Below are 22,495 nucleotides of genomic sequence, written 5' to 3'. Positions count from 1 at the left end.
TCTTTACATGTTCATGTGAAGCCAGGCTTGGGAGAGTTTCTCTTAAACATTATTCCAGTTGTGGAGAAGACTGAAACGAAATGTTTTTAAGTACAGTGGCATAGATGCAGCTTCTCAGTGATGAAGGAATTTTTGTATCTTCAAGTAACAAGCCAAAATACCCTGTGTCACACTCTTAAAATAACTGGACCTGGCAGGCAGTGCTACAGCTTGAGTTGGCAGAGAAAGAAAGTTTACAGCAAGGGCAAAGGTTTAGGCAGACTGGTTCAGTCTCACAGTCAGGTAAGCACAAATGCATTCCTGCCAGGGTCACAGCTCCACTGCTGACATGTTTGACTTAAAGGAAAAACGTATTTAATTTCTCAGAAGTATTTTATATTGAAGACAGCTCAGCTTTGAATGATACTTAATGTCTGAACAACAGCTGTAGTAGTAGATTAATTTCCCTGCCCTGAGCAGGGGGTTAGGTTGGGTGACAGCCTCAGGTCCCATTCAGTCTGCACTACTTGCATCTAAAATAAAATCATTTAAACAGTGGTGGTTTGGGTCAGGGGGAAAAAAATAAAAAAATCAATCAGGAATTTAAACTCTGGCTTGTCTGGTTTCAGGGTAACTTTCTCTTTTATTACACCCATATTCAGTATTCTATAAAACTCTTAAGCCAAACACATAACTCCATTTATTTTACTCAAATTCACAGAAGATATTTATAGAACTATAACTGGCTTCAACACCTTCTCAAAATACAACACATCAGAGGCCAGCACGACAGAATGGCTTGCATCCCAATTAACACTTAAGTACAAAGCAGGGCAGAGTGATCCAGCTACTGCACAAAGGTTCCAGAAAGCCTGGATCAGCTTACAGTCCCAGAGCCATGGCTCAGGAGTCATTTTTACAGTAAGCCACAGACTGTTTAGTGGCTGTCATGCCCTATTCCTGGAGCCTCTTCTAAATCTGAAAGTTTGAAGAAAAGCAAAAGGCAAAAGGGTTAATTCAGGTGGGGCAGACTCCACAGGAAAATGAGAGGTATTGGCTGAATGCCTGTGTGGCACCCAACCCTCTGCTTTTGTTTTCAGTCTCTTAAGAAAATGGGGGAACATATCCAATGTCCACAGTGATCTTGGTATAAAGAGGATGCTTAGTCCTGGAAAGGAGCCTGAACTGTAATGTATTCATTCCATCAGCCTTCCATGTTTTTCTGGTGTTGTGTCGGGAAGGAGGCCTGAGGGAGGAAGAATACCTGCAGTTAGAAGAAAGAAGGTAACATTTGCAGCTCAAGCTGCAGAAAGAAGAGTCTTCCAGAGGGCAGAAAAGCCCTGAGACAATTCTTCCCACAACACAGACTGAACAGATTAGAGTTCGTTCACGCTGAGTATTCCAACAAGGAGGACAATTCGAACTGGACCCTGATCAGAGAGGGAGACCAGCGAGGTGGCAGCTTCAGTCTCCAAATGCCAAGAGGCTGTCAGCAGCTTAGAGAGACCTGGGAGTGCAAGGCAGAAGTTTGCAGCCACGGTGTACATGGGCTGCTGTAGGTAGGTTTTTGACAGATGATTTTCAGTGCTAATGCAATAAAAACTAAGTGCAGAAGCAGCATAGGGCCACGTGATCTTCTCTAGCAGGCTCTAGGCCAGACTTGGGCTAGAAAGCTCCCAGCTGCAGCGCACTTTGACAGGGCACAAGGGGATTACAGCAAGCAGGGAATGACCTATAACATACAGAGCATTCAAGAGCAGTACCCTGAATCTGACAAATGAGCATTATTCCACTTCCTCTTAAGAGCAGAGCTTTTACTGCCTAGAGATCCATCACCTAAACTTTAAGGGGGAAAAAAAAAAACCCAAACAACAAAACCTCAAACTTGCAGTTTCTGAAAGGAAGCCAGTCCCGAGTTTCAAAACCAGATTAAGACTCTCTGTTCTTTGAGAAGTGCCATTCATTCAGATGGCCTGATTAGACTGGTTCATAACAGATTAGGGATAAATACAGGCACCAGACAAACATACGTAAACTCAGCTCCAGGACAGTTAGATAAGAAAAAAAAGAACTGAAGGCTCAGAATTCCAGAACAGAGCCTCTAAACCCAGCATGTTGGATGACTTTCAAGCAACCCACAGCCCACTGCTGACAGCATTTCTGTTACTTTGCCAATAAAAAGTGCTTTTAATAGTGCCAGGGCTACCAAACCTCTGTTATCACAGGACAGCCCTTAGGCAGAGAAAATTCCTGTGAACCTAAGAATGAATGTTTGCTCAATTGAAGTTATCTAACTGGCATGTTTGCAGCATCTGACTGTGTTCTGTCAGGATCTGATACAGCAGGAATGTTATAAAGCTGAAAGGCTACAGAACTGAAAATATTTGTTAGGCCAGAGCTATCAGATAACTACAACACTTCACTGACAGTGTTATAGTTCTGTTATTTCAGATGGAGATTTAGACTAAGTTTCTTGTTTTCTGAACATAAGCTTATGGCACACTCAATCATACAGAGACAAAAAAGCAAGAACACTAAACTAGCTTTGGTGTTACGGTTTTTTGCATCGCAAATAAGAATAAACCAGAACCATTAATACATTCATTTACTGTTAAAAAGAGTCCAACAGACTTTCCTGTAGTTTAAAATGTTAACACATTAGTGGCTCCAATTAGAATAGTATTTTCTTCTAATAAAAGGTAGATCCTGGTATTTGCTACAACTTGTATTATAGAATACTGCAGTCTGCCAACTGTAACTAGCAGCTGGCAGGTTTTTTTTCACTAATTCTGCTTTTAATAAGCAGTGTCCCAGAAAAAAAAAATCATCTTTGCACAGAATTTTTTAAAACTGGACACTGAAATGTCAAAAAAGAGATTCATTAATTTTTTTGCTACATGGTAAGAAGTGCTTGAGCACCTCCTAAAATCCAGATCCCAACTAGTCATTGAAGAACAGCCAGTTCATTTCTAACTTCTGCAGGCTGAGACTTCGGAATGTGAATGAATCATTAACAGGCATTGTCCATGGCCTCCATGTTTCTCTGGGCCAAAACATTGCTATTCATTAGTGTAAGTTTTCTCTGAAAACATAAACTCTAATTCCCTTCCAGAAAGGGCTATTTTGGGAGCTATATAATTCACTTGCCTTCCAGGATTCTCTTCAAAGAAATGCACTCCTATGCAAAACTGGCATGACTCTACCCCAGATACCAAAAACCAAATTAGATGCCTAAGCTATACTAAGAACAGCTGAATAGACCCAGCATTGTAGTACTTGATGTAAAGATCTATTTTCCTGGCATTCTATTCCTTTCATAAATGCTGACTCTCTAAACAGCCATACAACCTTTTAGGCTGGCTTTCTCTGAAAGGCAAAGGAGGAGTTCTATGTTAGAAAATCTGGCTTTCAATTCCCAGATGAACACTGCTTAGAAAAAAAACCCGTGCAACTTGTCACATTATGCAAGACAAAAATAACAAAGGCTTCCATGGTCAGTTTAGTTTTATAAACTCCCCACGAGCCTGCCTCAGTGCTGGATCATAAAGGTGCACAGTGCAATTCCAAGGCTGAATAGAGAAGCTGCAGCCATGATTCTGTACTTGAAGAATTCACATCAGGCAGAGCACCTGGAACTAAACTCATCTATAGAATGCTGCTGCCATGGCAACCAAAGTACAAGAGAAACCATCAACTCTTGCTGTCACTGACTCACACGGGTACACAGGGTCCTCCATCACCCAGCACTGCAGACAAAAGATAGAATTCCTTGTGTTCCTTAATGTCAAGTAGCAGTGATTAGGTAACACTTGGAGCAACCTAATGCACTTAACTTAAATTCCCAACTGTCTGAGAATTAGTTAAGTACCTTCTTATTTGTCAGGCTTGCAGATTCCTTCCCTCCCTTGGGGCTGTCAGCATCAGTGGAGGCACTTGTCAACTACAAGTGGTTATAACCCCTTGCACTTGCACTGAAGGCACAAGGATGTGAAATAACATTCTGCTTCCCAGAAATGGGAAAGCTTTGTTTTCCCAGCACACAGTGATTGGATTCATAGGTTCTGAGCATCCTCTGACATTAAGCATTCCTAATACCAACAGCATTTGGGATTATGATGATACCGCAAGCACATTAAAGAACAATGTCTTTGGTTCCTTTCCTAGGGTGCTGCTGTGCTTCACTTGCCAGCTTAGATGCATTTCAAGCCTGTCCTGTGCACTGGTACCTTGTAGCAATGTCATCATTTTCACCACCATCGCCCCAGTATGTGTTGGGAAACCCATTTATCTTCATGTAATGTTCTGGAGTCAGAGCAGACACGCCCCCAAAAAAGGACTTGTATGGCAGACTAAAAGAGAAAACAAACAGGCAAACAAACACCACCCTCCAAAAAAACCCAACCAACAAAAACCAAAGTTCACTGTTGAAGGCTAATGCCTGTCCTCTACAATTAACAGTGTGATGCAAGGCACATGTACATTAATTGCATACTTGCAGGCACTGTCATGACAATGCCAAACCCCAAACCAGTAAACCCAGTGTAATTCCCATTATGTTCCATTCCTCTCATTGTTTCCCACCACCTTCTCCCAGAACTGACCAAGGCAGAGCTGGCTGCAAAATTGATGTCTTGGATCAGTTTAAAGTACCTGTATCCTACCACATCATATTTCCCATGATCCCATATTCCCACCCTATACCTTTTTTCTTGAAGAGAAGTCAAAAAGAAACCTGCCAGTCATTTGCCAAGCTGAGCTAACTGTGGAACAGGGAACTACAGGGAAGGAAACATTCAAGATTGCATGCCTGGGTCAAAAACATCTTTTTCTAGGAAGTCACTACTGCAAAACTAACACACAGAAAACCCCATAAAGGTCGTGTCTTACACTGTTCCCACCCATTCTTTCTAACACATAGTGAAACAACTGGAATATAACCACAGAAAGCAAATCGAGGCACTTACGTGTACTGAAACTTATCCATGGCACTGGCCATGTGCTTGGGATAATATTCATCACAAATGTACAGGTTATAATCATTCTCAGGCACCAGGTCAATATCATGCAGGACAAGGCAGTCCCACTCCTCATCCTTCATGGCTTCCCGGACACCAACGTTAAGCAGCTTTGCTCGGTTAAAGGAACCAGTCCCTACCTGGAAAAGAAAACTACATTTCTTCACCAAAACAATGGAGATGATAACTCAGTTAATATTTGTTTTAGTCAAAAAGCCTTATTCAATTGAATGAATCAATACTGGCTGCAAATTCCACGCTCCCAGCTTTGAAAATGTCACCCATCCTCTTCACAACACTCTCAGCAATTGTCACCTTTGCTGGGTCAGGGGCTGTGCACTGCTGGCACCTGAAGAAGGCTGAATTCCAAGAGACCCATAAACCAATCCTCAGGTGCACATTTGCACAGCAACACTTTTGCCTCAACTACTGCTTAATAAAACTTACAAATGAGAAAAAGATCTTAGTCAAACAAAAAAGCTTCTTTGCCCTCCCAATAAACTATTGGTTTTAACTGATGAATCCAAAACTTGCTCCCTTGCCACTGATCTTTTGCAACACATGTCCGTTACAAAAGGCAGTTCAACCTGCAGGGCCAAGCCACATGTTTATATTTGATACAGACTAAAAACACCCAGCCTCACTTCAGCATTTAGTCTCCAGGTTTAGCTCAGCAGCCACACTGACAAGCTACAGATAAACCACATGCAAATCTCAAAAAGAGAAAAACGCAAGTTACCTCTGTCCTGGGTTACAAAAGGAAAAGTGCTACTGTGGGGTGTAACTAAACTCTGTATTCTACTCTCCTCTACATCAGTTTTGGACAAACTCTAAATCATGGCTCGTTTGCAGCAGCTGCCCAGTGCACAGCCACCCCTCAGGCTACAGCTGGGTGTTAAATGAGATAAGGAAAGAAGAGGCAGCCCTGCGAGGCAAGATGGTGTTTCCTTTTCTGCACACCAGTGACTCAGCTGTGGTAACTCCCGCCGGTGAAGCAGCAGTCCCACCCATCCTGAAGAGTCTCTGCTGAGGGGCCATCATGAACTCAGGGGCACCAGCAGAACAGCCAGCAGCAACAACCACCAAGGACTCCAAAAATATTCTGTCCTTTGTAGGACTACAGCACCCCACTGTGAAACTCCCTGCCCTGGGGGAGGTATCATCTGAACCTGACCACATATAATCTCAACCTGGGGAACTGGGACACCATCACCTCAGAGGAGGACCAGACCTTCTACAGGACCATGGTTTTTGACACTGCAACCATCACTTCATCAGACTGTGACCACCATCCTGACAAACAGGGGGACAGGCTGTCCTCTGTCACTTTAAGCCAGTGTTTCTGTATTAATGCATTTATTGTAATCTTTCTATTGAGTTGTACTTCCAAGCTGAAATCTTTCTCAAGGTGATTGTGTGAGGGTTCACTTCTCCTGTTGGTTTACTTTCAAACCAGCACAACCACTTAGTGACAAATTTGTACCCCCAGGGGGGAAAAAAGCACAACAGAACCAATTAAAAGCAGAATGATGATCTTGACAAGTGGTATGGAATTTCAATCATTAGCAGTCATGGAGATGGGACAGCACATCTGACCTCCTCTCAGCCCATGCACAAACAAGTATTTCCACATCAGAAGAGTCACACTTCTTGTTCAGAACCAACCCTTCAGTGGTGCAGCTGAGCTTCCCAGCAGGCACACGTGGCTTAGCTTTACCTGCTGAATCAGGTAGATGGTGTAAGTGAGCTGCTGGCGCTGCAGGAAAGGATGGATGTAGTATAGAAGATGGCGAAGGTGCTTCTCCTGGTTCCTGTAGGCCACGAGGATGGCGGATTTGTAGCGGGCAAAGCAGTGAGGTGGCCTGTAGTGGCCACCAAGCTGAACAAAAGGATTCCTTTTCATGATCATCCTTTCACTAGGGAGCACCCTGAAGGAGATGGTTAATGGACCAACTGTGAGGAGAGACAGAAAAAAGGAACCAGTAAGATCAGTGATGTTTCTCCACCTTTTCTCAGACCTACCAGCTACCCCTGTTTGCTTCTTCAGACAGCAGGCCTGCCAGAGAAGAGTTAACAACACCCATGCAGATGTGGCTTGGTGATCAATTTCACTGCTGCCTGCCTCTCCCTGCTCCACACAGAGTGGCTCAGCACCAGGAGGACACACAGCCTGCCAGGCACCCCCAGACCTGGCACAGCCAGCAAGTCTCACTGGGCTGCTGCTCTGCTGCTTCTCCCTGGGACTGGCTGCCTGCTACAGCCTTGTGGTCCTCAGGTGAGATCCTGCAATAAAAGTATTCGCTGAAAGAAACAGCGTTGCAATTTATTCAAGAACAGACACATTGCGTTTGCGACCCACTTGGAAAATTTCTCTAAGCCTCTTTCAGAAGAGATTCAAGGACAAAGATGTGCAAGTGGATATTCAGCAGGTCAGGAGAGAAAGAGTTTAAAACCTGGACGAATACAAGTGCTTTAGGAAATGTCAGCTCTACCTTTAAAAGCATTTCAAGTTCAATTTGATGTTATAATCACATGCCACAATGGCTGAATTTGCTATATTATTTCATTTTATACACTGTGATAAGCAGGCAGTACTTCAAAATGTTGGGAGAAGCAGTTGACAGAAGTGAGAAAGAAAAAGATGTTATATTTTCAGGAACAGGCACAGGATAGCAAAAGAAACTATATGTGATTGTTCCTCTACTCAGCACTTCATTTTAAAATACAAAATATACTGGATACATTCAAGAGTTCTTGCCTAATTAAAAAAAACCCCTGAATTTTTATATGAATTCTTTCATTCTTCAGATGGAAAAATACTGACAAGTCATAAGTGAAAAAGAATCCATATAAAGTGTCAATACCCATTTTAACACAAATCTCATTGTTACAATATGAATAAATGAATTCTACAATTAGCTAAATGCCTGTTTGCCTGGGTAGTAAGAAAAGTTTCCAGAAGTAGCAGAAGACTCGTGTTTATACAAAAATCGGTGTGTCTTAATGGTTTCCTACAACTGTGAACTTTTAAGGAAATAAAACACAGGTGCAGAACAAGATTAACATCCAATGCTTACATGAAATAGAGAAAAAACTTTCACTCAAATCATAATTAGAAGCTGGCAATTTCAAACAACAGTTCTACAAAAATTCTTTGCAGGCCATGCTACCAAAGGCAAAATGGTTTTTTGCACCAGAAGTCTGTAAGGCAAGTCTGTTGGTGGTCGTGGGTTTTTTTAAAGTAGTTATAAACAAGATTTTCTTTTCTTTCCAAGCTGAATTAACACTATGGCTGTCCTAAATCAGGTTTTCAGTATCTTGTAAGTCAGCCTCCCTCTTAAACCACTGAAATAAATTATTCTCTCAAAAGCCTTTTGGTAATGAAGCCTGAGAGAGAGCAAATATTTAGGCCTGGTGTTTAGAAGCTTTCATTTGAGCAGAAGGTACAGGTGTGTTTTAAGACTCAATGAGCAAGTGAGTCCAGAATATGCTCCTTCCAATCCATCCTATATTCAAGTCTCTGCTACAATTCTAACAAAAACAAACAAACAAACAAACCTGAGCCTGCCCACATCCACATCCTGTTCAACTGACACAGAAGGAAGCAACATCCCTCCACTGGTTTTGGGTGTTCAGGCTTCTTGGGGTTGGGTTGGTTGGTTTTGGGGTGGTTGCATGTTTTTTAGACCAGTAACAAGGCTTAAGTATTAAATTTGCCATAAAATTTGAAGTGTCCATTCAGAACTGGGGAACATTTTGCTACTATGAGGAAGTTGGTACACCTCACATTTCTGATGGGCAAACCTATATTCATAAAGTGTCTCCTTTCCTTCCTCAAGGAACACACAAATGGCATTTCCTGAAGGCCACTTTGAAGAGCCACTGATTCCATTTCTCATGCTGCCAAAAATGTCTGGTCTGAATCCCACAGCATGGGTTTTGCTCCTTGTTTTCTGTTTGCTTGTTTTTAAAAAGAAAGCCTGACTTTTGCTCGTCAGCAAGATTTTGCAATAGCTGACTCTTTTCAGTCCTTCTTCAAAACTATTTAAAATCCAGGAGAATTTGATTTTCACTGCATTACCCACAGCAGGAAAGCAGAGTACATTGCCATATATTTATACCCGAAACAGAATTTTCAGAGAATCATTCTGTGGGCTGTGAACCTACGTCACACTTACAGTGAAATTTTCATGATGTTATTTCCCACTTCTGTGCCTGCAGTTTCCCTTCCCACCTTTAAGACCCCCCACATTTCAGTCCAACGATGTTATCAGCTTGTAGTTTATGTTGCTGTTTAGAATCATGAACTCGCTGATTATCAGATCTTTCAACCTAAAGCACCATTAACCACTGCTTTGATGACAACTGGAGCTTGCTAAAGGATTATTATATTCATGGATTTCAACTATAGATCATTGCTCTGAGGAAAATATAAGAAAGGGAATTAATCCCTTTTATTCTCCTACAAAGGCAGGGGTTTCTTTTCTAGAAAGCAATTGGGACTCTGTATTGCAGAGTAAGATTCTGCAGCAGTAATCCCTAAATTCCAGAAAAATTAAGATCTTAATTTGAACCTAAGGGTTTGAGTAAGATAATGTGCATAGCTTCACTCCTGTTCTCTCCTTCTAAACCCAAGCATACCATTCAGGAGCATAACATTTGCATTTTCCAGGTTTTTCAAGATACTGTGTTTTCCCATGCTGCCTGGCTCCATACCTCAAACAAATCAGCTCAGAAACTCAATCTAGAATATGCCAAGGGAAGAAAAAAAAAAAATCAGTGTGACTTACATCCCCAAAACCTCTGGCTGCCCTACCCTCCTTGGCTACAAGCTACATTCTGGCTCTCATGTCTCCCTGCCATCCAACTAACAAAAGGCTAATGCAATCTAATCCAATTAAATCCCAAATGTGAACAGAGCAGTTGCAGGCTGGACCAAAGAGGGATAAATAAAACTGCAAAAGCACAGCCTTGGAAAAGGAGGAAAAAGCCCATCTTACACATACTAGGAAGCACAGGATCCCTATTGAGGCAGAGTACAGAATCAACATCCCAAAGTGTCCAAGCAATTTTTCCATGGCCTGGCTCCTCAGGTGTTTCTGTGCCTGTACCATCACACAGAGGGTGTTTAATTAACTATGAAACTTCAGTGCATAGACTTAGGTCTCAGAATTCCCTGTCTGTGTTGTCAGCTGGTGCCAGTGACAGCCCCACTCCCTGCTTGCTCCACTTTCTAGGCAACATATTTGCCCTTCAGGGGATCTGTTGACTTTGACCCTACCTATCCCACCTTATGAAAGTAACTCCTGGACTTCTGAACTCCTTGCTGTACATTTAGAGCTTGCAGCTGTAATTACTAAGTCCAATCAGAATAATCAGGACTTACACAAGATAAACAAATAGGAGCAGTAGCATGGGTTAATGCTGCACTCAGATCCTGCAGCACCACACAACATTAACAGAGTCATATTTGTGTAATTCTACCAGGGCTTAGGAAAAAAAAAATTTAAAAATCAGACCAAGAGCTTTCACTTCATCAGTTTCTAATGACAAGGCTGCCTCGACAGCACCTGAAAATAAATCTCAGCATGTAGCACTGCCATCTTTTTATTTCTCTTTTAAGCCAAGAGAAGAAACTCTGGCAGCATTAGAAAATGTAGCAGGAGCTACTTAATACAACAGATGGTCCTGCTCATGAAAAGGTTATGACAGATGGGAGTGACAGGCAGTAACTACTATAAGAAGGGCTTGGAAAAAAATCCTTCCATAGCATGAACAAATTATAAAAAGCAGAGTTACAGACAGAACTTTCAACTATTAAAGTCCTTGAGGGCCAAATGAACTTGTTCAGCACATACCATGCAGGAAGGAAGGTACCCCTTTAAACCAAACCAGAAATAATAAAGTCTTCTAGCACCAAATTCTTCCTCGTGAGAGGAAAAGATGAACTGAAACAAGACGTCATGCAAAGTAAGAAAGTAATATTTTGAATTTAAATGCTACTTAGTTGTGGTTAACAAAGTATAACCCTGGCATATAAGCACTGTACTTTTTCTGAAAACAGAGGAGAAAGAAAAAGGCAACAGGTTGTCTGTGTAGGAACTTTAACCTTTGAGGAAACTCGAGTAATTTATTCACAGTATTAAAGAAGACACTGAATACCTGCAGTGCTTTTCAAGTTGTTAGTCACGAAATGTTCAGTGGACAACACTAGGTGTTTAAAAAGTACCACTAGTCAGCAGGAGTCTAGCTCCTCTAAGCAGAGATGATTAGCAGTTATACTTGAATTCTTACTTCACAGCCCTGGAAGAAGCAAGTTGCTGCAGATTCAGGAGACAGGAAATAGATGAGCCACAAGCTGATTTACATTCAAACAGTTATCAAAATGATCTACTACATATATAAATGGAAAAAAAGTGCTGCACTTCATAAAGGCCCTGATGCAGAAACCATTTAAGCCATTTGGCATCCTTCCAGGCACTTTAACACGCTTTAGAGTGGGCACAGTGACTTATTACCAGCTCTGAACTGGAGGCTTAGTCCTCAAGAATTGATTTGAAATCTCATTTAATACAGTTTATGAAATTAATATTAAAAGGCATTGCTCTCTCCAATATAATGCTTCCAAGAAACATCAGTCTCATGAGAGATGATGGCAACAACTATTCAAGACATTTATAAAGTATTTATATCTGAATTCATATGTGCCCATCACATACAAATCAAAGGACAACTCCCTCACAAAATAGCACACTTCTCAGTTAAGAAGAAAGCAAAACACCCAGAAGAGGCTGGCATGCAGTGATAGAAGTAATAATTTTCATCCTCTATTTACAGGGAAATATCAGAGAGTAGAAGTTAAGTTGTAGCAGGTATCTCATTTTTCTTAAGCTGAATTTGTATCAGTGCTCCAAATTACTTGTGTTTCACCTCAACAATGGCTCATGTGCTCAACTCAGTATTTTCATACAGCAAAGCTTACACAAATACTTCTGCCTCATGGTTGGCTTTTTTATTTTCTCCCAGCCAGCTTACTGTTTGTTTCTGTCTGTGACTAACATTATGTTTCCATTTTAGCTCCAAAGTAGGGCCTGCAGGACGATCCCCTGTTCTCAGAACTCTCAGTGATGGGCAGAAGAGGAGTTCTTAAAAAGATTTCCCAGCTCTAAGAGCCCAGGTCAGTGTAATTTTACTCTGCATCTGCCTCCTCCATATACGTCACTACTTTTACTTATCTGATGGATTGCAGGCAAGCTGCAGAATTGTTTGGTTCTTCCTTTTTGATGCTAACACTGCCTCATTTGACTCTTTGGGACAGAGGATTTTCAGCAGTAGTGGAGACAAATTAGGTGCAGCCGCGTTTTTCTGCTGTGCTTTTTCAAATAAAACAGTTCAGCCTGAAACAAGGAATTGAGGCTCCCCAGAACTGAATGGGCTGCAGTGCACTGAGGCCATGACACCTGGCACCTGTGCAAAAAGGCTCTGTGCTATCAGGATTTCAGGATTCGGTAGAGGCATTTCTGAGGGAAATGCTGAAACACACACCCAAATCTACCCTACAATTTCACCATGCATACTGTAATTTAATTTAATTTCAAGCAAGAGGGGAAGAAGAAAACATCTCAAAAGAACAAGCATAATTACAAAGACTGCAGTCTGAGCAGGCTCATCCAAAGGGTCCCATCAGAGTTCTCCAACGTAAGTAAGCAACTTGACAGAAGAGCACTGGCTTCCCACAGAACTTCCAGGTGAACCAAGGCCAACCATCAGCTCCTAATGGGCTCCATGTGCAGTGATCAGCCTTCCTAGAACAGCAGGGCCACTACTGACAGCAGTCCAAGACTAGGGGTTTAAAACTTTTAGACACGCAGAACCCTGTGCAGTATGGAAAAATCTGATGAGAGTAACTTACTACATAGTCCTCTAAAAAGGTGATGGCCCCTAACCAGCTGTAAGTGCATGCTGATGGAACTTAATCCATTCATGGCTGGCTGGCTCAAAGGGATTCACTGTTGCCTGAGCAGCACCACCACTTTACTAGCAAGACACCTGCTTTATCGGTTTGACTTCGTAGTGACTTAAAATTTCTCAGCTGTTTTAGTAGTGCAACAGCTGGATGAATGCTGCTTCTAGGATCAGCTCTTGTTTGCTCCTATTGTGAATACAAATTAATCTGTGACCAGACTTTAAAGTCTAACAGAGAAGTTTCTAAGCCTAAAGGATGTGTAACAATCATAGACTAAAAGATCACCACGAAGAGCAAGGTGCCAAGCTACATTGTCATACGTCCTCCTTAAGCTGATTTCAAGTCAACTTAATCAATTTACATTGAACTACAGGGGCTTGATATAAGGCTAAGACAAGGAACCCAGGAGTTATGGTCCGAGGTCAGTATTATGCAGTTTCCGAATCCTTGGGTCATTTTTCACAGGACTGCCAAGGAAAAAAACCAGCATCACCAACTTGATATTATCACCACGCACTGTTTTCACTCTTCCTCTACAATCTTGACATCTATGTAACCAAACTCTTAATACTGGAAAATTTTAAGTCAGTAAAATACTCTTCCTCACATAAGCAATAACAACAGCAGGAGTTGCTAACACGAGTAAATCTTGTCAGTGTAAGTACATCAGCACACCTGTTTCAAAGTTTGAAGAAGATACAACTCACATTCATGACACGTTCAGGGTTATGACATACCAGAGAGGTTCTTTCAGACCACCTTTCCATGGTGTTTGAAGGTTCATACCTACCCAGGACTGGGGACTGCGCTGAGCAGTACGGCATCGTGTCCTCACTGGGAGCCCGGGTGAACAAGCTGAGGTTTGTGTACACATCATGCGGCTTCGAGTAGTCCACCACCTGAGGCGACTCCAAAAACCCGCGAAACACACTCGAAGGTCCACCTCGGTAGAGGATCAGGATAAATATTGCTTGGAAGACAAACACAAACAGCAGGAAACAATGTTTTTCCACACGGGAGAGGAACATAGTTTTTAGCCCATGCTCCAGGATCAGGGCGGCGAGGAGCTGCACTGCCTTCCACGGGCTGCCGTTCCACGTTCTGGGCTACATCGCTGTGCAGACCTTCTTCTTCTCCTCCCCCTCCTTCTCCTTCTCCTCCAACTTTCTGAGGCGGCAGCGTGCTCCCCTAGCTGGGCTTCATCAGGACGCCGAGAGCCAGACCTCCCTTTCCCGGTGGGAGCTGTACCAGGAGGGCGGCAGGAGGGAACGAGCAGTCCGCGGCCACGCCGCTCAGAGCCCCGGGGCAGCGACACGGGCTCGCTCTGGCACAGGCGCAGCACCCGCCCTCCCCCGCCCGCCTTCTGGCGAGACTACAGCTCCCAGAATGCAGGGCGGGGCCGGGCGGGCCCAGGCGGAGCCGTGCTGCCGTGCGGCATGCTGGGAGATGTAGTCCTCGCTTCCCCTCCCTCAGCGGCTGCCACTGCGGGCGAGGAGGGAGGAGGATGGGGTGGCTGCTGGGCTGCGCCCCGTCTCGTCTCCTCAGTCTACACCCGACTGCTGTCTCCACTTTAAAGTGGTTATTAAACTGGTCAGGGAGAGATGAATGGAAATTTAGACATTGCAATGGACTGCTCAGAGAGGTGGTGGAGTCTCTGTCCCTGGAGGTGTATAAGGAAAGACTGGACGTGGCACTCAGTGCCATGGTCTGGTTGCCATGGTGGTGTCTGGTCATAGGTCGGACTCGATAACCTCAGAGGTCTTTTCCAAACTGACTGATTATGTGATTCTGTGGCATGGATACATCTCAGCCAGTGCCTAAAGGGACCACAGCAGCTTGGACACTGTGAGAGGCCTCCTGCCACAGCCATGCTGCCCCAAAAAATTTCAGCTTTTATGCCTCTCTCTTCTTTGGCTGATTTTTTAAAGAGATGTGGCTTAGATTGTGCTGTCTGCTGCTCTCATGTGCCCGCTTTTGCTTAAATGCGGGAGAGGAAAAGACATTTTACAGATACTAAATTCCTACACAGCTTCAAAGAAGAGTTGGTATCGGTCGCGTTTGCACTGGAGAGAGAGTTAAAAGGAAATCCGTACCCATGAGGGGGAGCAGGCTGCCTGAGCTCAGCATCCTGCTCCAAGGGATACCCACTGGCCAGGCTGCCAGCACATGTGTGCTGGCCCAGAGCAGGCACGGCACTGAGCACTGGACAGACTGCCCAGACAGACTGTGAGTCTCTTTCCCTGGAGATATTCATAAGCTGTCTGGACACAGTCCTGACGAATGTGCTCTAGGGGACCCTGCTTGAGTGGGAGGGGTGGACCAGATGATCACCAGTGGTCCCTTCCCATCTTATGTGTTCTGTGATTCGTTAAGCATGTGCTGCTGTTTGCCTTCCAAATGGGAAGGCATTGAAAGAAGATGGGAGGAGAGAGTTTTTTAACCTTTCCTCACTTTTAAGAGGAGTTGGGAGTACTCTTGTTTCATAACTACACTGAGATGTATGGGACACATCTATGGGAAATTTGATCTCAGTCATTTTCCTGTGCAGAACAACCCATTATTCAATTAAAGTGGATTGCTTAAGGCCTGGATGCAAATTGTCATAATTTCACATTTAATTTTATCTTAATTGGGTTTTTAAATAAGAAAAGTAGAGCTCATATTTTTTCCCTGGGCAAAGTCTTGCTTTACTGAAATCCACGAAATGCTGCTGCCACAAAGGTTGCTTTTTTTTTTTGTACACCGCAGTGAGCCTCTACTGTTTACATTCTCCTTGTGCCATTCCCTGTACAATCACGGCAAACCCACCCTGCTGGCCTTCCCCTCCATAAAACAAAGCAGCACTACTGTTCTGCTGATAGCTCCAGCAAGTACAATGCCAAAGACAGGAAAGAATTAATCTCTGCATCAGTTGTGAAACAAAGAAAGGAATCAAGATTTTCATGGTATGACCTGGGGCTGCAGACGGCAATTGGGCAATTGTTTCAGGGCCAGTAGTGCTTGATGTTTCCCTTGCAATCCCTCCTTGGGTCGAAGTAGGAAACTGAAATGTAGGAAGAATTTGGACAAAGCATGTCTGCCTCCCTCTGTCTTGCAGAAGGGAGCAGCTGCACCCATTAGAGCTGCCCCACACCAGTGGCTCTTCTATCTTCCTTGCTTGGTTGTAAAACTTTCCACCCTCTGGCAGTTCTTGGGCAGAAGAAGCAGGTCAGATGGAAACAACCTACCTCAGATCTGTGTATTTTCACCTGTGTGTATATTTGTTCTCCAGACTGGAAAACTAAATACAGCTAGGCAGATCAGCTGCCTGCAGAGGAGCCAGCCAGCACGTGTTTCTGTGCAGGCTTGGAGAGCTGAATCTCCTGGAGTGTCTCCCTCAGGAACCTTCCAAACGAACGGCAGTTTCCTTCCCCTTCAACCATCAGCACTGAGATAAATGGATCATAAACCCAACCACGAGCCTTTTCCTCACCAGAAAGCAAGCAAGCTGGGACCAGAGAGCAAAGTGCAGGTCAGAACTTCTTCATGGTGCCAGCAGGTCTGAGCCTTTTCAAGGTCACGGTGCTCCTGTTTTAAACAGAGCTGTGGAAACTAGGGTGTGTTTTGAATTAAAAATGAATTGGATTGCTTAAATGCAAAAGAAATAATGTAACTGTCTCCACTGAAGCGTGGAAGGGAGGTGGTGGCATTTTAGCAACCTTTGCGCAGAAATTTATTGAGGGCAGTGATGGAGGAAAACAATGTGAGACTGGATCTGTGAGAACCAGGCACCGGGCTGGCTTCACAGTCAAAGGTCTGCCTTTCTCATTTTCACACAGCTCCCTGGGAAATTAAATTGAATGCATACAAAAAAAAACCCAAAAACAACAAACCCAAACCAAACACCATCTTCAACAGAGCTTGAAATTAAGTTTGTGCGAGAGCCGCTGGATTGTCCCAAGGGAGGGGGTTTCCCTCCCTCCAAGTGCAGTTTCACCTCCAATCAGGCCTGAACAGGATGAGAGACTGAGAGAAGTGTCTTGCTCTGTTTAGTAAGATTCATTCTTGCTTGCTCTTTTCCTCTCCCTTTCTCCTCCATGCCCTGTCTCCTGGGGGCTGCACTAGATCCCTACTGAAAGTGCAGCAAAGTGACTTTGGGAAGCTTTGCCTTGAAAATGCAGGGCCCGAGGAGGGGAGGAACAGCTGGTGTAGCAGAATGGTTGATACCAGGCTGGGTGCTCATAGAGTGCTGGTCAATATGCATTATTCAGTGCCCTCTCAGTCCCCAGGGTTTCCATTAAGGCAAGAGGAAGGTGGCATTAGTCCTTCTACAGGTGGATGCTTGCCGCTAAGCAGAGCTGTCCCTCATTTTTGGGGAGTGAGGTGGTTTGAAACCATGACACTGTTTTCTAGTGAGGTGGATGTTTCAAAGTACTTTGGCCACAGTGGTTCTTTCTCAGCCTTCTGCAGGATCTCGGTTTGTACACTTCACATAGTTCTTTTAGCAACGCTTTTGTAAATATGATTTTTTTATTACACAGGTATGAATTTGGCTTGTTCTCTAGTATGCTAAATTTTCATCAAGGCTTCCTCAGAAGAGTTTTAAAACTGCTTTCTTGTTTCTGAGAGGTGGATGCCCTGCTGTTAAAACACCCAGATAGCTGATGTCATGTACTTTGGACCAGTGATAGAGTAAATTAGTTAGCACTTTAGAACCAGGACCTGGATATCCAAGCCTCTCCCAGGCTTGTGGAATAGCCTGGGCTCCCGTCAAACAGACATTTCAGTGTCTAATACAGCGTGTGGCACCCTTTCCCTTGGAACTGAGAACTGCCTGCCTGCCCCATGTTTTGACCACCATTCACTTCTGAGTCATGGTCAGCGCCTTTACAGAGCAATCTCAATAGGGATGGGCACCATGCCCGGAATGACTGCTAGAGATGTCATGAGATTATGGAGTTTAGGCTGTATTCTCCTGTCTCCTATTTCCTTTATCTCCATAATGTAGGCACCGGTCTCAGGGACATGAAATGTTTTTGCGTGACTTTCTCTTGTAACATTTAGGTCAGAGGAAGAGTGAAATGAGTAGCCTTGAAATGAGAATACCTGAAATAGATACTTTTCCCATTATAGATTCCACTGGGTTTTCCTAGAAAAGGAGTAAGCACTTAGACTGCAGACAAGACAATGCAATATCATACTATTTCACATCATATTTAATAATTCTCTAGTACCATTCAATATAAATAAATAACCATTAAAAAGTACTTTCTCGACATTCTCTTTTGTTCATCAATAGTATTTTCTGCAACAGGAAGGGTTAGTAATATTCATTGGTTGGTGAGCTGGATGAATCTCAGAGAACATGAATATCAGGTACTAATATGCTAGTAAAAACCAGGTGCTGGGATGCCTTGTTTAAATACTTCAAGCTTGATCTGCAGCTTCCTTCCTTATTGCACTCACTTTCCCTGAATCCAGTAACCCTGACAGCTGCTTCTGTCCTGGGCTCTCCCACCCTGCTCTGCTGGTGAACAACCATCTTTACTTGTGGTGCCTGTTACTCACCCACCCTTAGCTGATACACCTTGGCCAGCAGCAGTCCTTGCTCTCCTCAGGCTGCTCTACAGGGAAAAGGGTATTTGTGCTGAACAGGTCCATCTGTCTACTAGCCTGGAATGTCAGCTGTATACATTCATGCTGTCCACACAAGGTCTCGGTTCTGCACAATGTAGGGACTGACAGAACTCCTTGGTTCACAAGGTGTGCTCCACAGGGCCAGGCTGGGGCAAGAATGGAGATGGAGCAATAGGGCTGGTCTTGAGAGTGGACTCTGACCGAGACTGAACTGACAGTGTAGTACATACAGAAAGTAATTTTGCTTTCTTGAAAGGATGTAGAGAGAACAACTCTCTAAAAATATGTGGGGTGGGATCTGTTGCAATGGGAATAGATCCTTGCTACAAACACTCACTGTCAGTGCCTAAACCCTATGTAGGACCTGTGTGAGATTAAAGGCCAGAGAATTAATCACCACATCTCTCCTGTTCATACGGGCAGAAACCTTGCCCATCTCAGAGGAGAAAATGGAGGATCATAAATCAACTCCTTTATTCCCTCGCTCTTGCTCATTCATTGAAACCACGAAGAAGGGTTGTTAATCTGGAGGTTAATTCTTAATCTGGGGGTAGAAGCACTGAGCCCACCTGCCTTCTGCAAAGGGCAGGACAGAAAGCTCTGACAAATGCAGAGTGAAAAGGATTCTATGGATGCTGGACTTCGTCATGCTACCCAGTGCCAGTAGGCTCTGTAACGACTTTTCTACAGTCTGGAGAATACATTGCTTTCTCAGCCCATTCAGTATTTTCTTCATGCTGAGACAGCTGGCAGGGTGGCCTTGTATGGTTGGTGTGTTCATCCAGACAGACCCTGCCCTGAGTCTCACTAAATGCAGTCTCCATTTCTCTAGTTGTCGCCTATTCTTTGATTTCTCCCATCTCTCTCTGAAAGGAGGGGAGGTATCTCATCCCCTTTGCCCCTTCCATACTTTGGCCCCATCCTATAGCAGGATGCGTGGCTGCTCCTCCTCCATTGAGGGAATATGGACCAACTCCCTCTCTCAGATACCCTTCAAAGAGTGCCTTTCAAGGAGGATTCCTGAGATCTCACAGGGACTGTCTGCTGAGTGAAGCAGTCCTTTGCTCATGTTTTTACCTCACTGTGATTGCTTGGGAGCCAGAAACTTAGTGCCACCCACGTTTGTTGCATAAAAGAACTGTAATTTCCTTCGCTGTACTGCCCCCCTTGCTGTGTTTCTGATTATTTTGCCAGTTTAAGATACCATTGTAAAGAAACCCTAGGGAGCACAGAACATATGACATTCATCGGTGAACACCAAGCTCTGCTGTTCTGAGGCAAGGGGGAAAATACTCTTTCTTCATGAATGTATCATGTGACCTAAGCTAAAAACCAAAACTAAACAAGGAATAGACAGAGAAGAATTCTAGTATAAATAAATCAACAAATAAATAAGTTTCCTGCTAGCCCTGAATTTCTTGGGCAAGGGATGACTCAGTTGCTTATAACTTTCTCCCAGCTGTGAAATCCTTGATGTGTTTTGAATGCCTTAAGCCTTGTTTCTCATGGCCTGAGTGAAGAGATTTAAAAGATCTGCTCAGAGGGGTTTCTGGGTCATTCAAGGAATCTTCCTGGAAAAGTCACAGTGACACCACTCCCCACGCACACATATGGTACCAACACTTGTGCTTTTAATCCAGTGCATCCTTCCTTCGGTCCTCATTTGCACCTCCTGTTTTGTAGGCTGCCTCCCACCTGGCTGTCTTCCTGTTTTATTGAGGGAAAGGGAAACCCTTCCACAAGACACTGACTCCTCTCTCTTCGCAGCACCACACACTCTTCTCAAAGTTCAGCTGGAAAACCTTGCCACATTTGTTATTTCAGTTGTCATGTATGTGTTCAAGATAGGTTTCCCGATGATGCCTCCACATTCCTTGGTGTTCTCACAGCAGATGGGTGCAGGCTGAGGCTTCCTCTTCTCTGAGCACTTCTCACTCACCTCCCTCTCAGAGAACTGTCTTCCTCTCTGGAGGTCTAAGAAGCAAGTCCATGCACATGATTTGATGCTCCTGAAGCACCTGATGGTGCTGCAGAAGGCTTCCAAGCCTTGAACGCATTCAAGTGCACCCATCTTTGCCCCTGCTTTCTGCTCTCTGCAGCAACACTTGGAGGCATGGTCTCTGAGGTATAGTACCTGCCACGTCTCCCAGAGCAGGAGAGGAACTTCATCCAGAGGGGGTCTGTGCCTGGGGATCTCAGATGGTGTTTTCCAAAACACCATTAAGCGGGCGTGCTCAAGATTTGAGCTGAGGGATAGGAACCAGATCCCTTCTGATCTCCCAAAGCCCAAATGAGGTTCATCAGCACAGCTTCCTCTCCAACACTGAAGGCTGATCTGTGTACAGATCGGACTGCATCCCTCAGAGGGAGAGACTCTCATGCCAGTTTTCTTTAAAGCTGTTTTGAGAGCACACCAGCCTCAGGCCAACAAGTCCATGTTTGTGCTTTAGTGACAACTCCTGTCCTTGAATTACTGCAGTTCGCGGTTGCTCTACTGAAGCTCAGGTTTTGCAATATGCCAGGAGAGACCTTTGGAGGCACTTGCATCCGTCCCAGATTTCAGCCTCTGTGCTGGCACAGCTGAGAATGAAGATCACATCTAGGAAGTTTTAACAAATGGTTAAAAGTACAGGGCCCAGTGGGGAAGGGAAGCGCTCCTCTCCTAGGAAGGGAGGATCTCAGGGCATCAGCTCAGCTCTGTCCCTCCTCATTACCACCTCTTTGGGCAAAGGGAGCTGTTTGGAGTGGTGACATTTGGAGGTGTTTATCATCCTTCAGCAGTGGAGCAGAACACTGGGCAGGACAGGCAGGGTGCACAGTTGCTATGGTTGCTGATGAACTTCAGGAACAATCACAGCCCTCTGCCTCTGTCAAAACAAACACAAGGTGAGGTAAGAAGGTGTAAATATAATATCCAGTGTAACAGGGCTATCCCCCTGGCTCAGGCAAACACCTTGCAGGCATCAGTGAACAGGTTCCTCAACACACTGTGTGTGGCTTTGGGCTGGGATATGGCTGAAGAGCTGCTTGTTCTATCTGCACTAGAGTCTTAGCTGGGAGACTTTATTTACAAATTAGAGAAAGTTTCTGACAGATTTTTTTTTGTCTGCACTTAAAGTCATTATTTTAACTTCTTTGATACTTTTTTTAAAGAAAGAGTAGGAGGATGAGATCTGAGGATCTCTATTCAGTCTGTCTGGAAGCTGTGAAATGCTGATGAACCTCTTTTGTTTCCAAATTTCACAATAGCAGGAGTCCTGTGCTAACCTAAGTACACTCTTCTCTTTTGGATGGCTGTAAATAAAAATTAGCAATAAGAATTGGTAGTTTTTGTAACACCAGTCTTCCGTGATAGTTTTCAGGACTTTAACAAAGAAAATATAAGGTAAAACTAATCTCCATCTCCTGTTCTCAGGAGGCAAAGCCTGTGTGTCAAGGGTGTTTCAATACAGCTGGCAGGGATGTGTGCTGTGCTAGCTTTTGGCTGCTCTGTGGCAAGCAGCCACGCAAGTGGTTCAATTAGAGATTAGGAGGGTACCAAATCCCGCACCAGGCAGTGTCTGCCTGACTCACATCTGCAGGATTTAAAGGGAAGGAGGGCTCTGGGCGGTCTTGGACTTAACTGGCTTGATCTGATCCTCAAGGAGGACTAATTGGCAGGAGGGAAAGATGGAAACATTCTTCCTATTGTGTCTAAGAACAGAAGATCCTCGGGGGAGCAATTTTGCCTCTTTTTTCCCCTCAGCACTGGCTTATCTAGATCATGTCTATCAAGGTTTTGAAGCTCAGCAGCCTTGATAGTAAGAACCTCCAATACACTGTAGCCTTCAGCAGAGATCTCAATTGAAATTTTTAAGAGATGCAATCTAACCATTTTGCATGATTACCCTTGACTGTCAAGCAATTTACCTTGCTAGTG

At 44.0% G+C, this 22,495-nt stretch overlaps 2 protein-coding genes across 5 annotated transcripts in view; both read right to left on the bottom strand.

The window, feature by feature from the left end:
- Window positions 1-602: 602 nt before the first annotated feature.
- Window positions 603-14,312, bottom strand: LOC136284842 (beta-1,4-galactosyltransferase 3-like). 2 transcript variants are annotated; one of them, XM_066175276.1, is made up of 5 exons: window positions 13,751-14,309; window positions 6,712-6,947; window positions 4,944-5,134; window positions 4,206-4,328; window positions 603-1,225 (listed from the first exon to the last, which is right to left on the bottom strand). In XM_066175276.1, the coding sequence occupies exons 1-5, from the start codon at window positions 13,986-13,988 to the stop codon at window positions 1,084-1,086; spliced, it is 930 nt and encodes a 309-aa protein (XP_066031373.1). In that variant the 5' UTR covers window positions 13,989-14,309; the 3' UTR covers window positions 603-1,083. The 2 variants fall into 2 exon arrangements, with proteins under 2 accessions (XP_066031373.1, XP_066031374.1); XM_066175277.1 differs by lacking the exon at window positions 4,206-4,328 and having other exon boundaries at window positions 13,751-14,312.
- Window positions 14,313-17,306: 2,994 nt separating this feature from the next.
- LOC136284841 (galactosylgalactosylxylosylprotein 3-beta-glucuronosyltransferase 1-like) overlaps window positions 17,307-22,495 on the bottom strand; it is a 28,831-nt gene continuing 23,642 nt past the window's right edge. For 2 of the 3 annotated variants that reach the window (XM_066175273.1, XM_066175274.1), the window contains exon 6: window positions 17,308-21,443. The gene's annotated coding sequence lies outside the window, so the exon portion shown is untranslated. Of the gene's footprint in view, window positions 21,444-22,495 lie in introns of all 3 variants that reach the window. The other variant, XM_066175275.1, reaches the window with a different exon arrangement.

Source organism: Chamaea fasciata, unplaced genomic scaffold (genome assembly GCF_029207755.1).
Source record: "Chamaea fasciata isolate MVZ Bird 193981 ecotype frontalis unplaced genomic scaffold, bChaFas1.0.hap1 SCAF_2, whole genome shotgun sequence".
Lineage (NCBI taxonomy): Eukaryota > Metazoa > Chordata > Aves > Passeriformes > Sylviidae > Chamaea > Chamaea fasciata.
Note: the sequence above shows the minus strand (reverse complement) of the source record. Positions and strands in the feature narration are given on the sequence as shown.

Excerpts from the sequence above, each read along its gene's own strand:
- LOC136284842 (XM_066175276.1), bottom strand. The coding sequence starts at position 13,988 with ATGTTCCTCTCCCGTGTGGAAAAACATTGTTTCCTGCTGTTTGTGTTT. Across the intron at positions 6,948-13,750 it reads AGCGCAGTCCCCAGTCCTGG|TTGGTCCATTAACCATCTCC; the intron begins GTAGGTATGAAC and ends CTCTCCTCACAG. Across the intron at positions 5,135-6,711 it reads CCATCTACCTGATTCAGCAG|GTAGGGACTGGTTCCTTTAA; the intron begins GTAAAGCTAAGC and ends TTTCTTTTCCAG.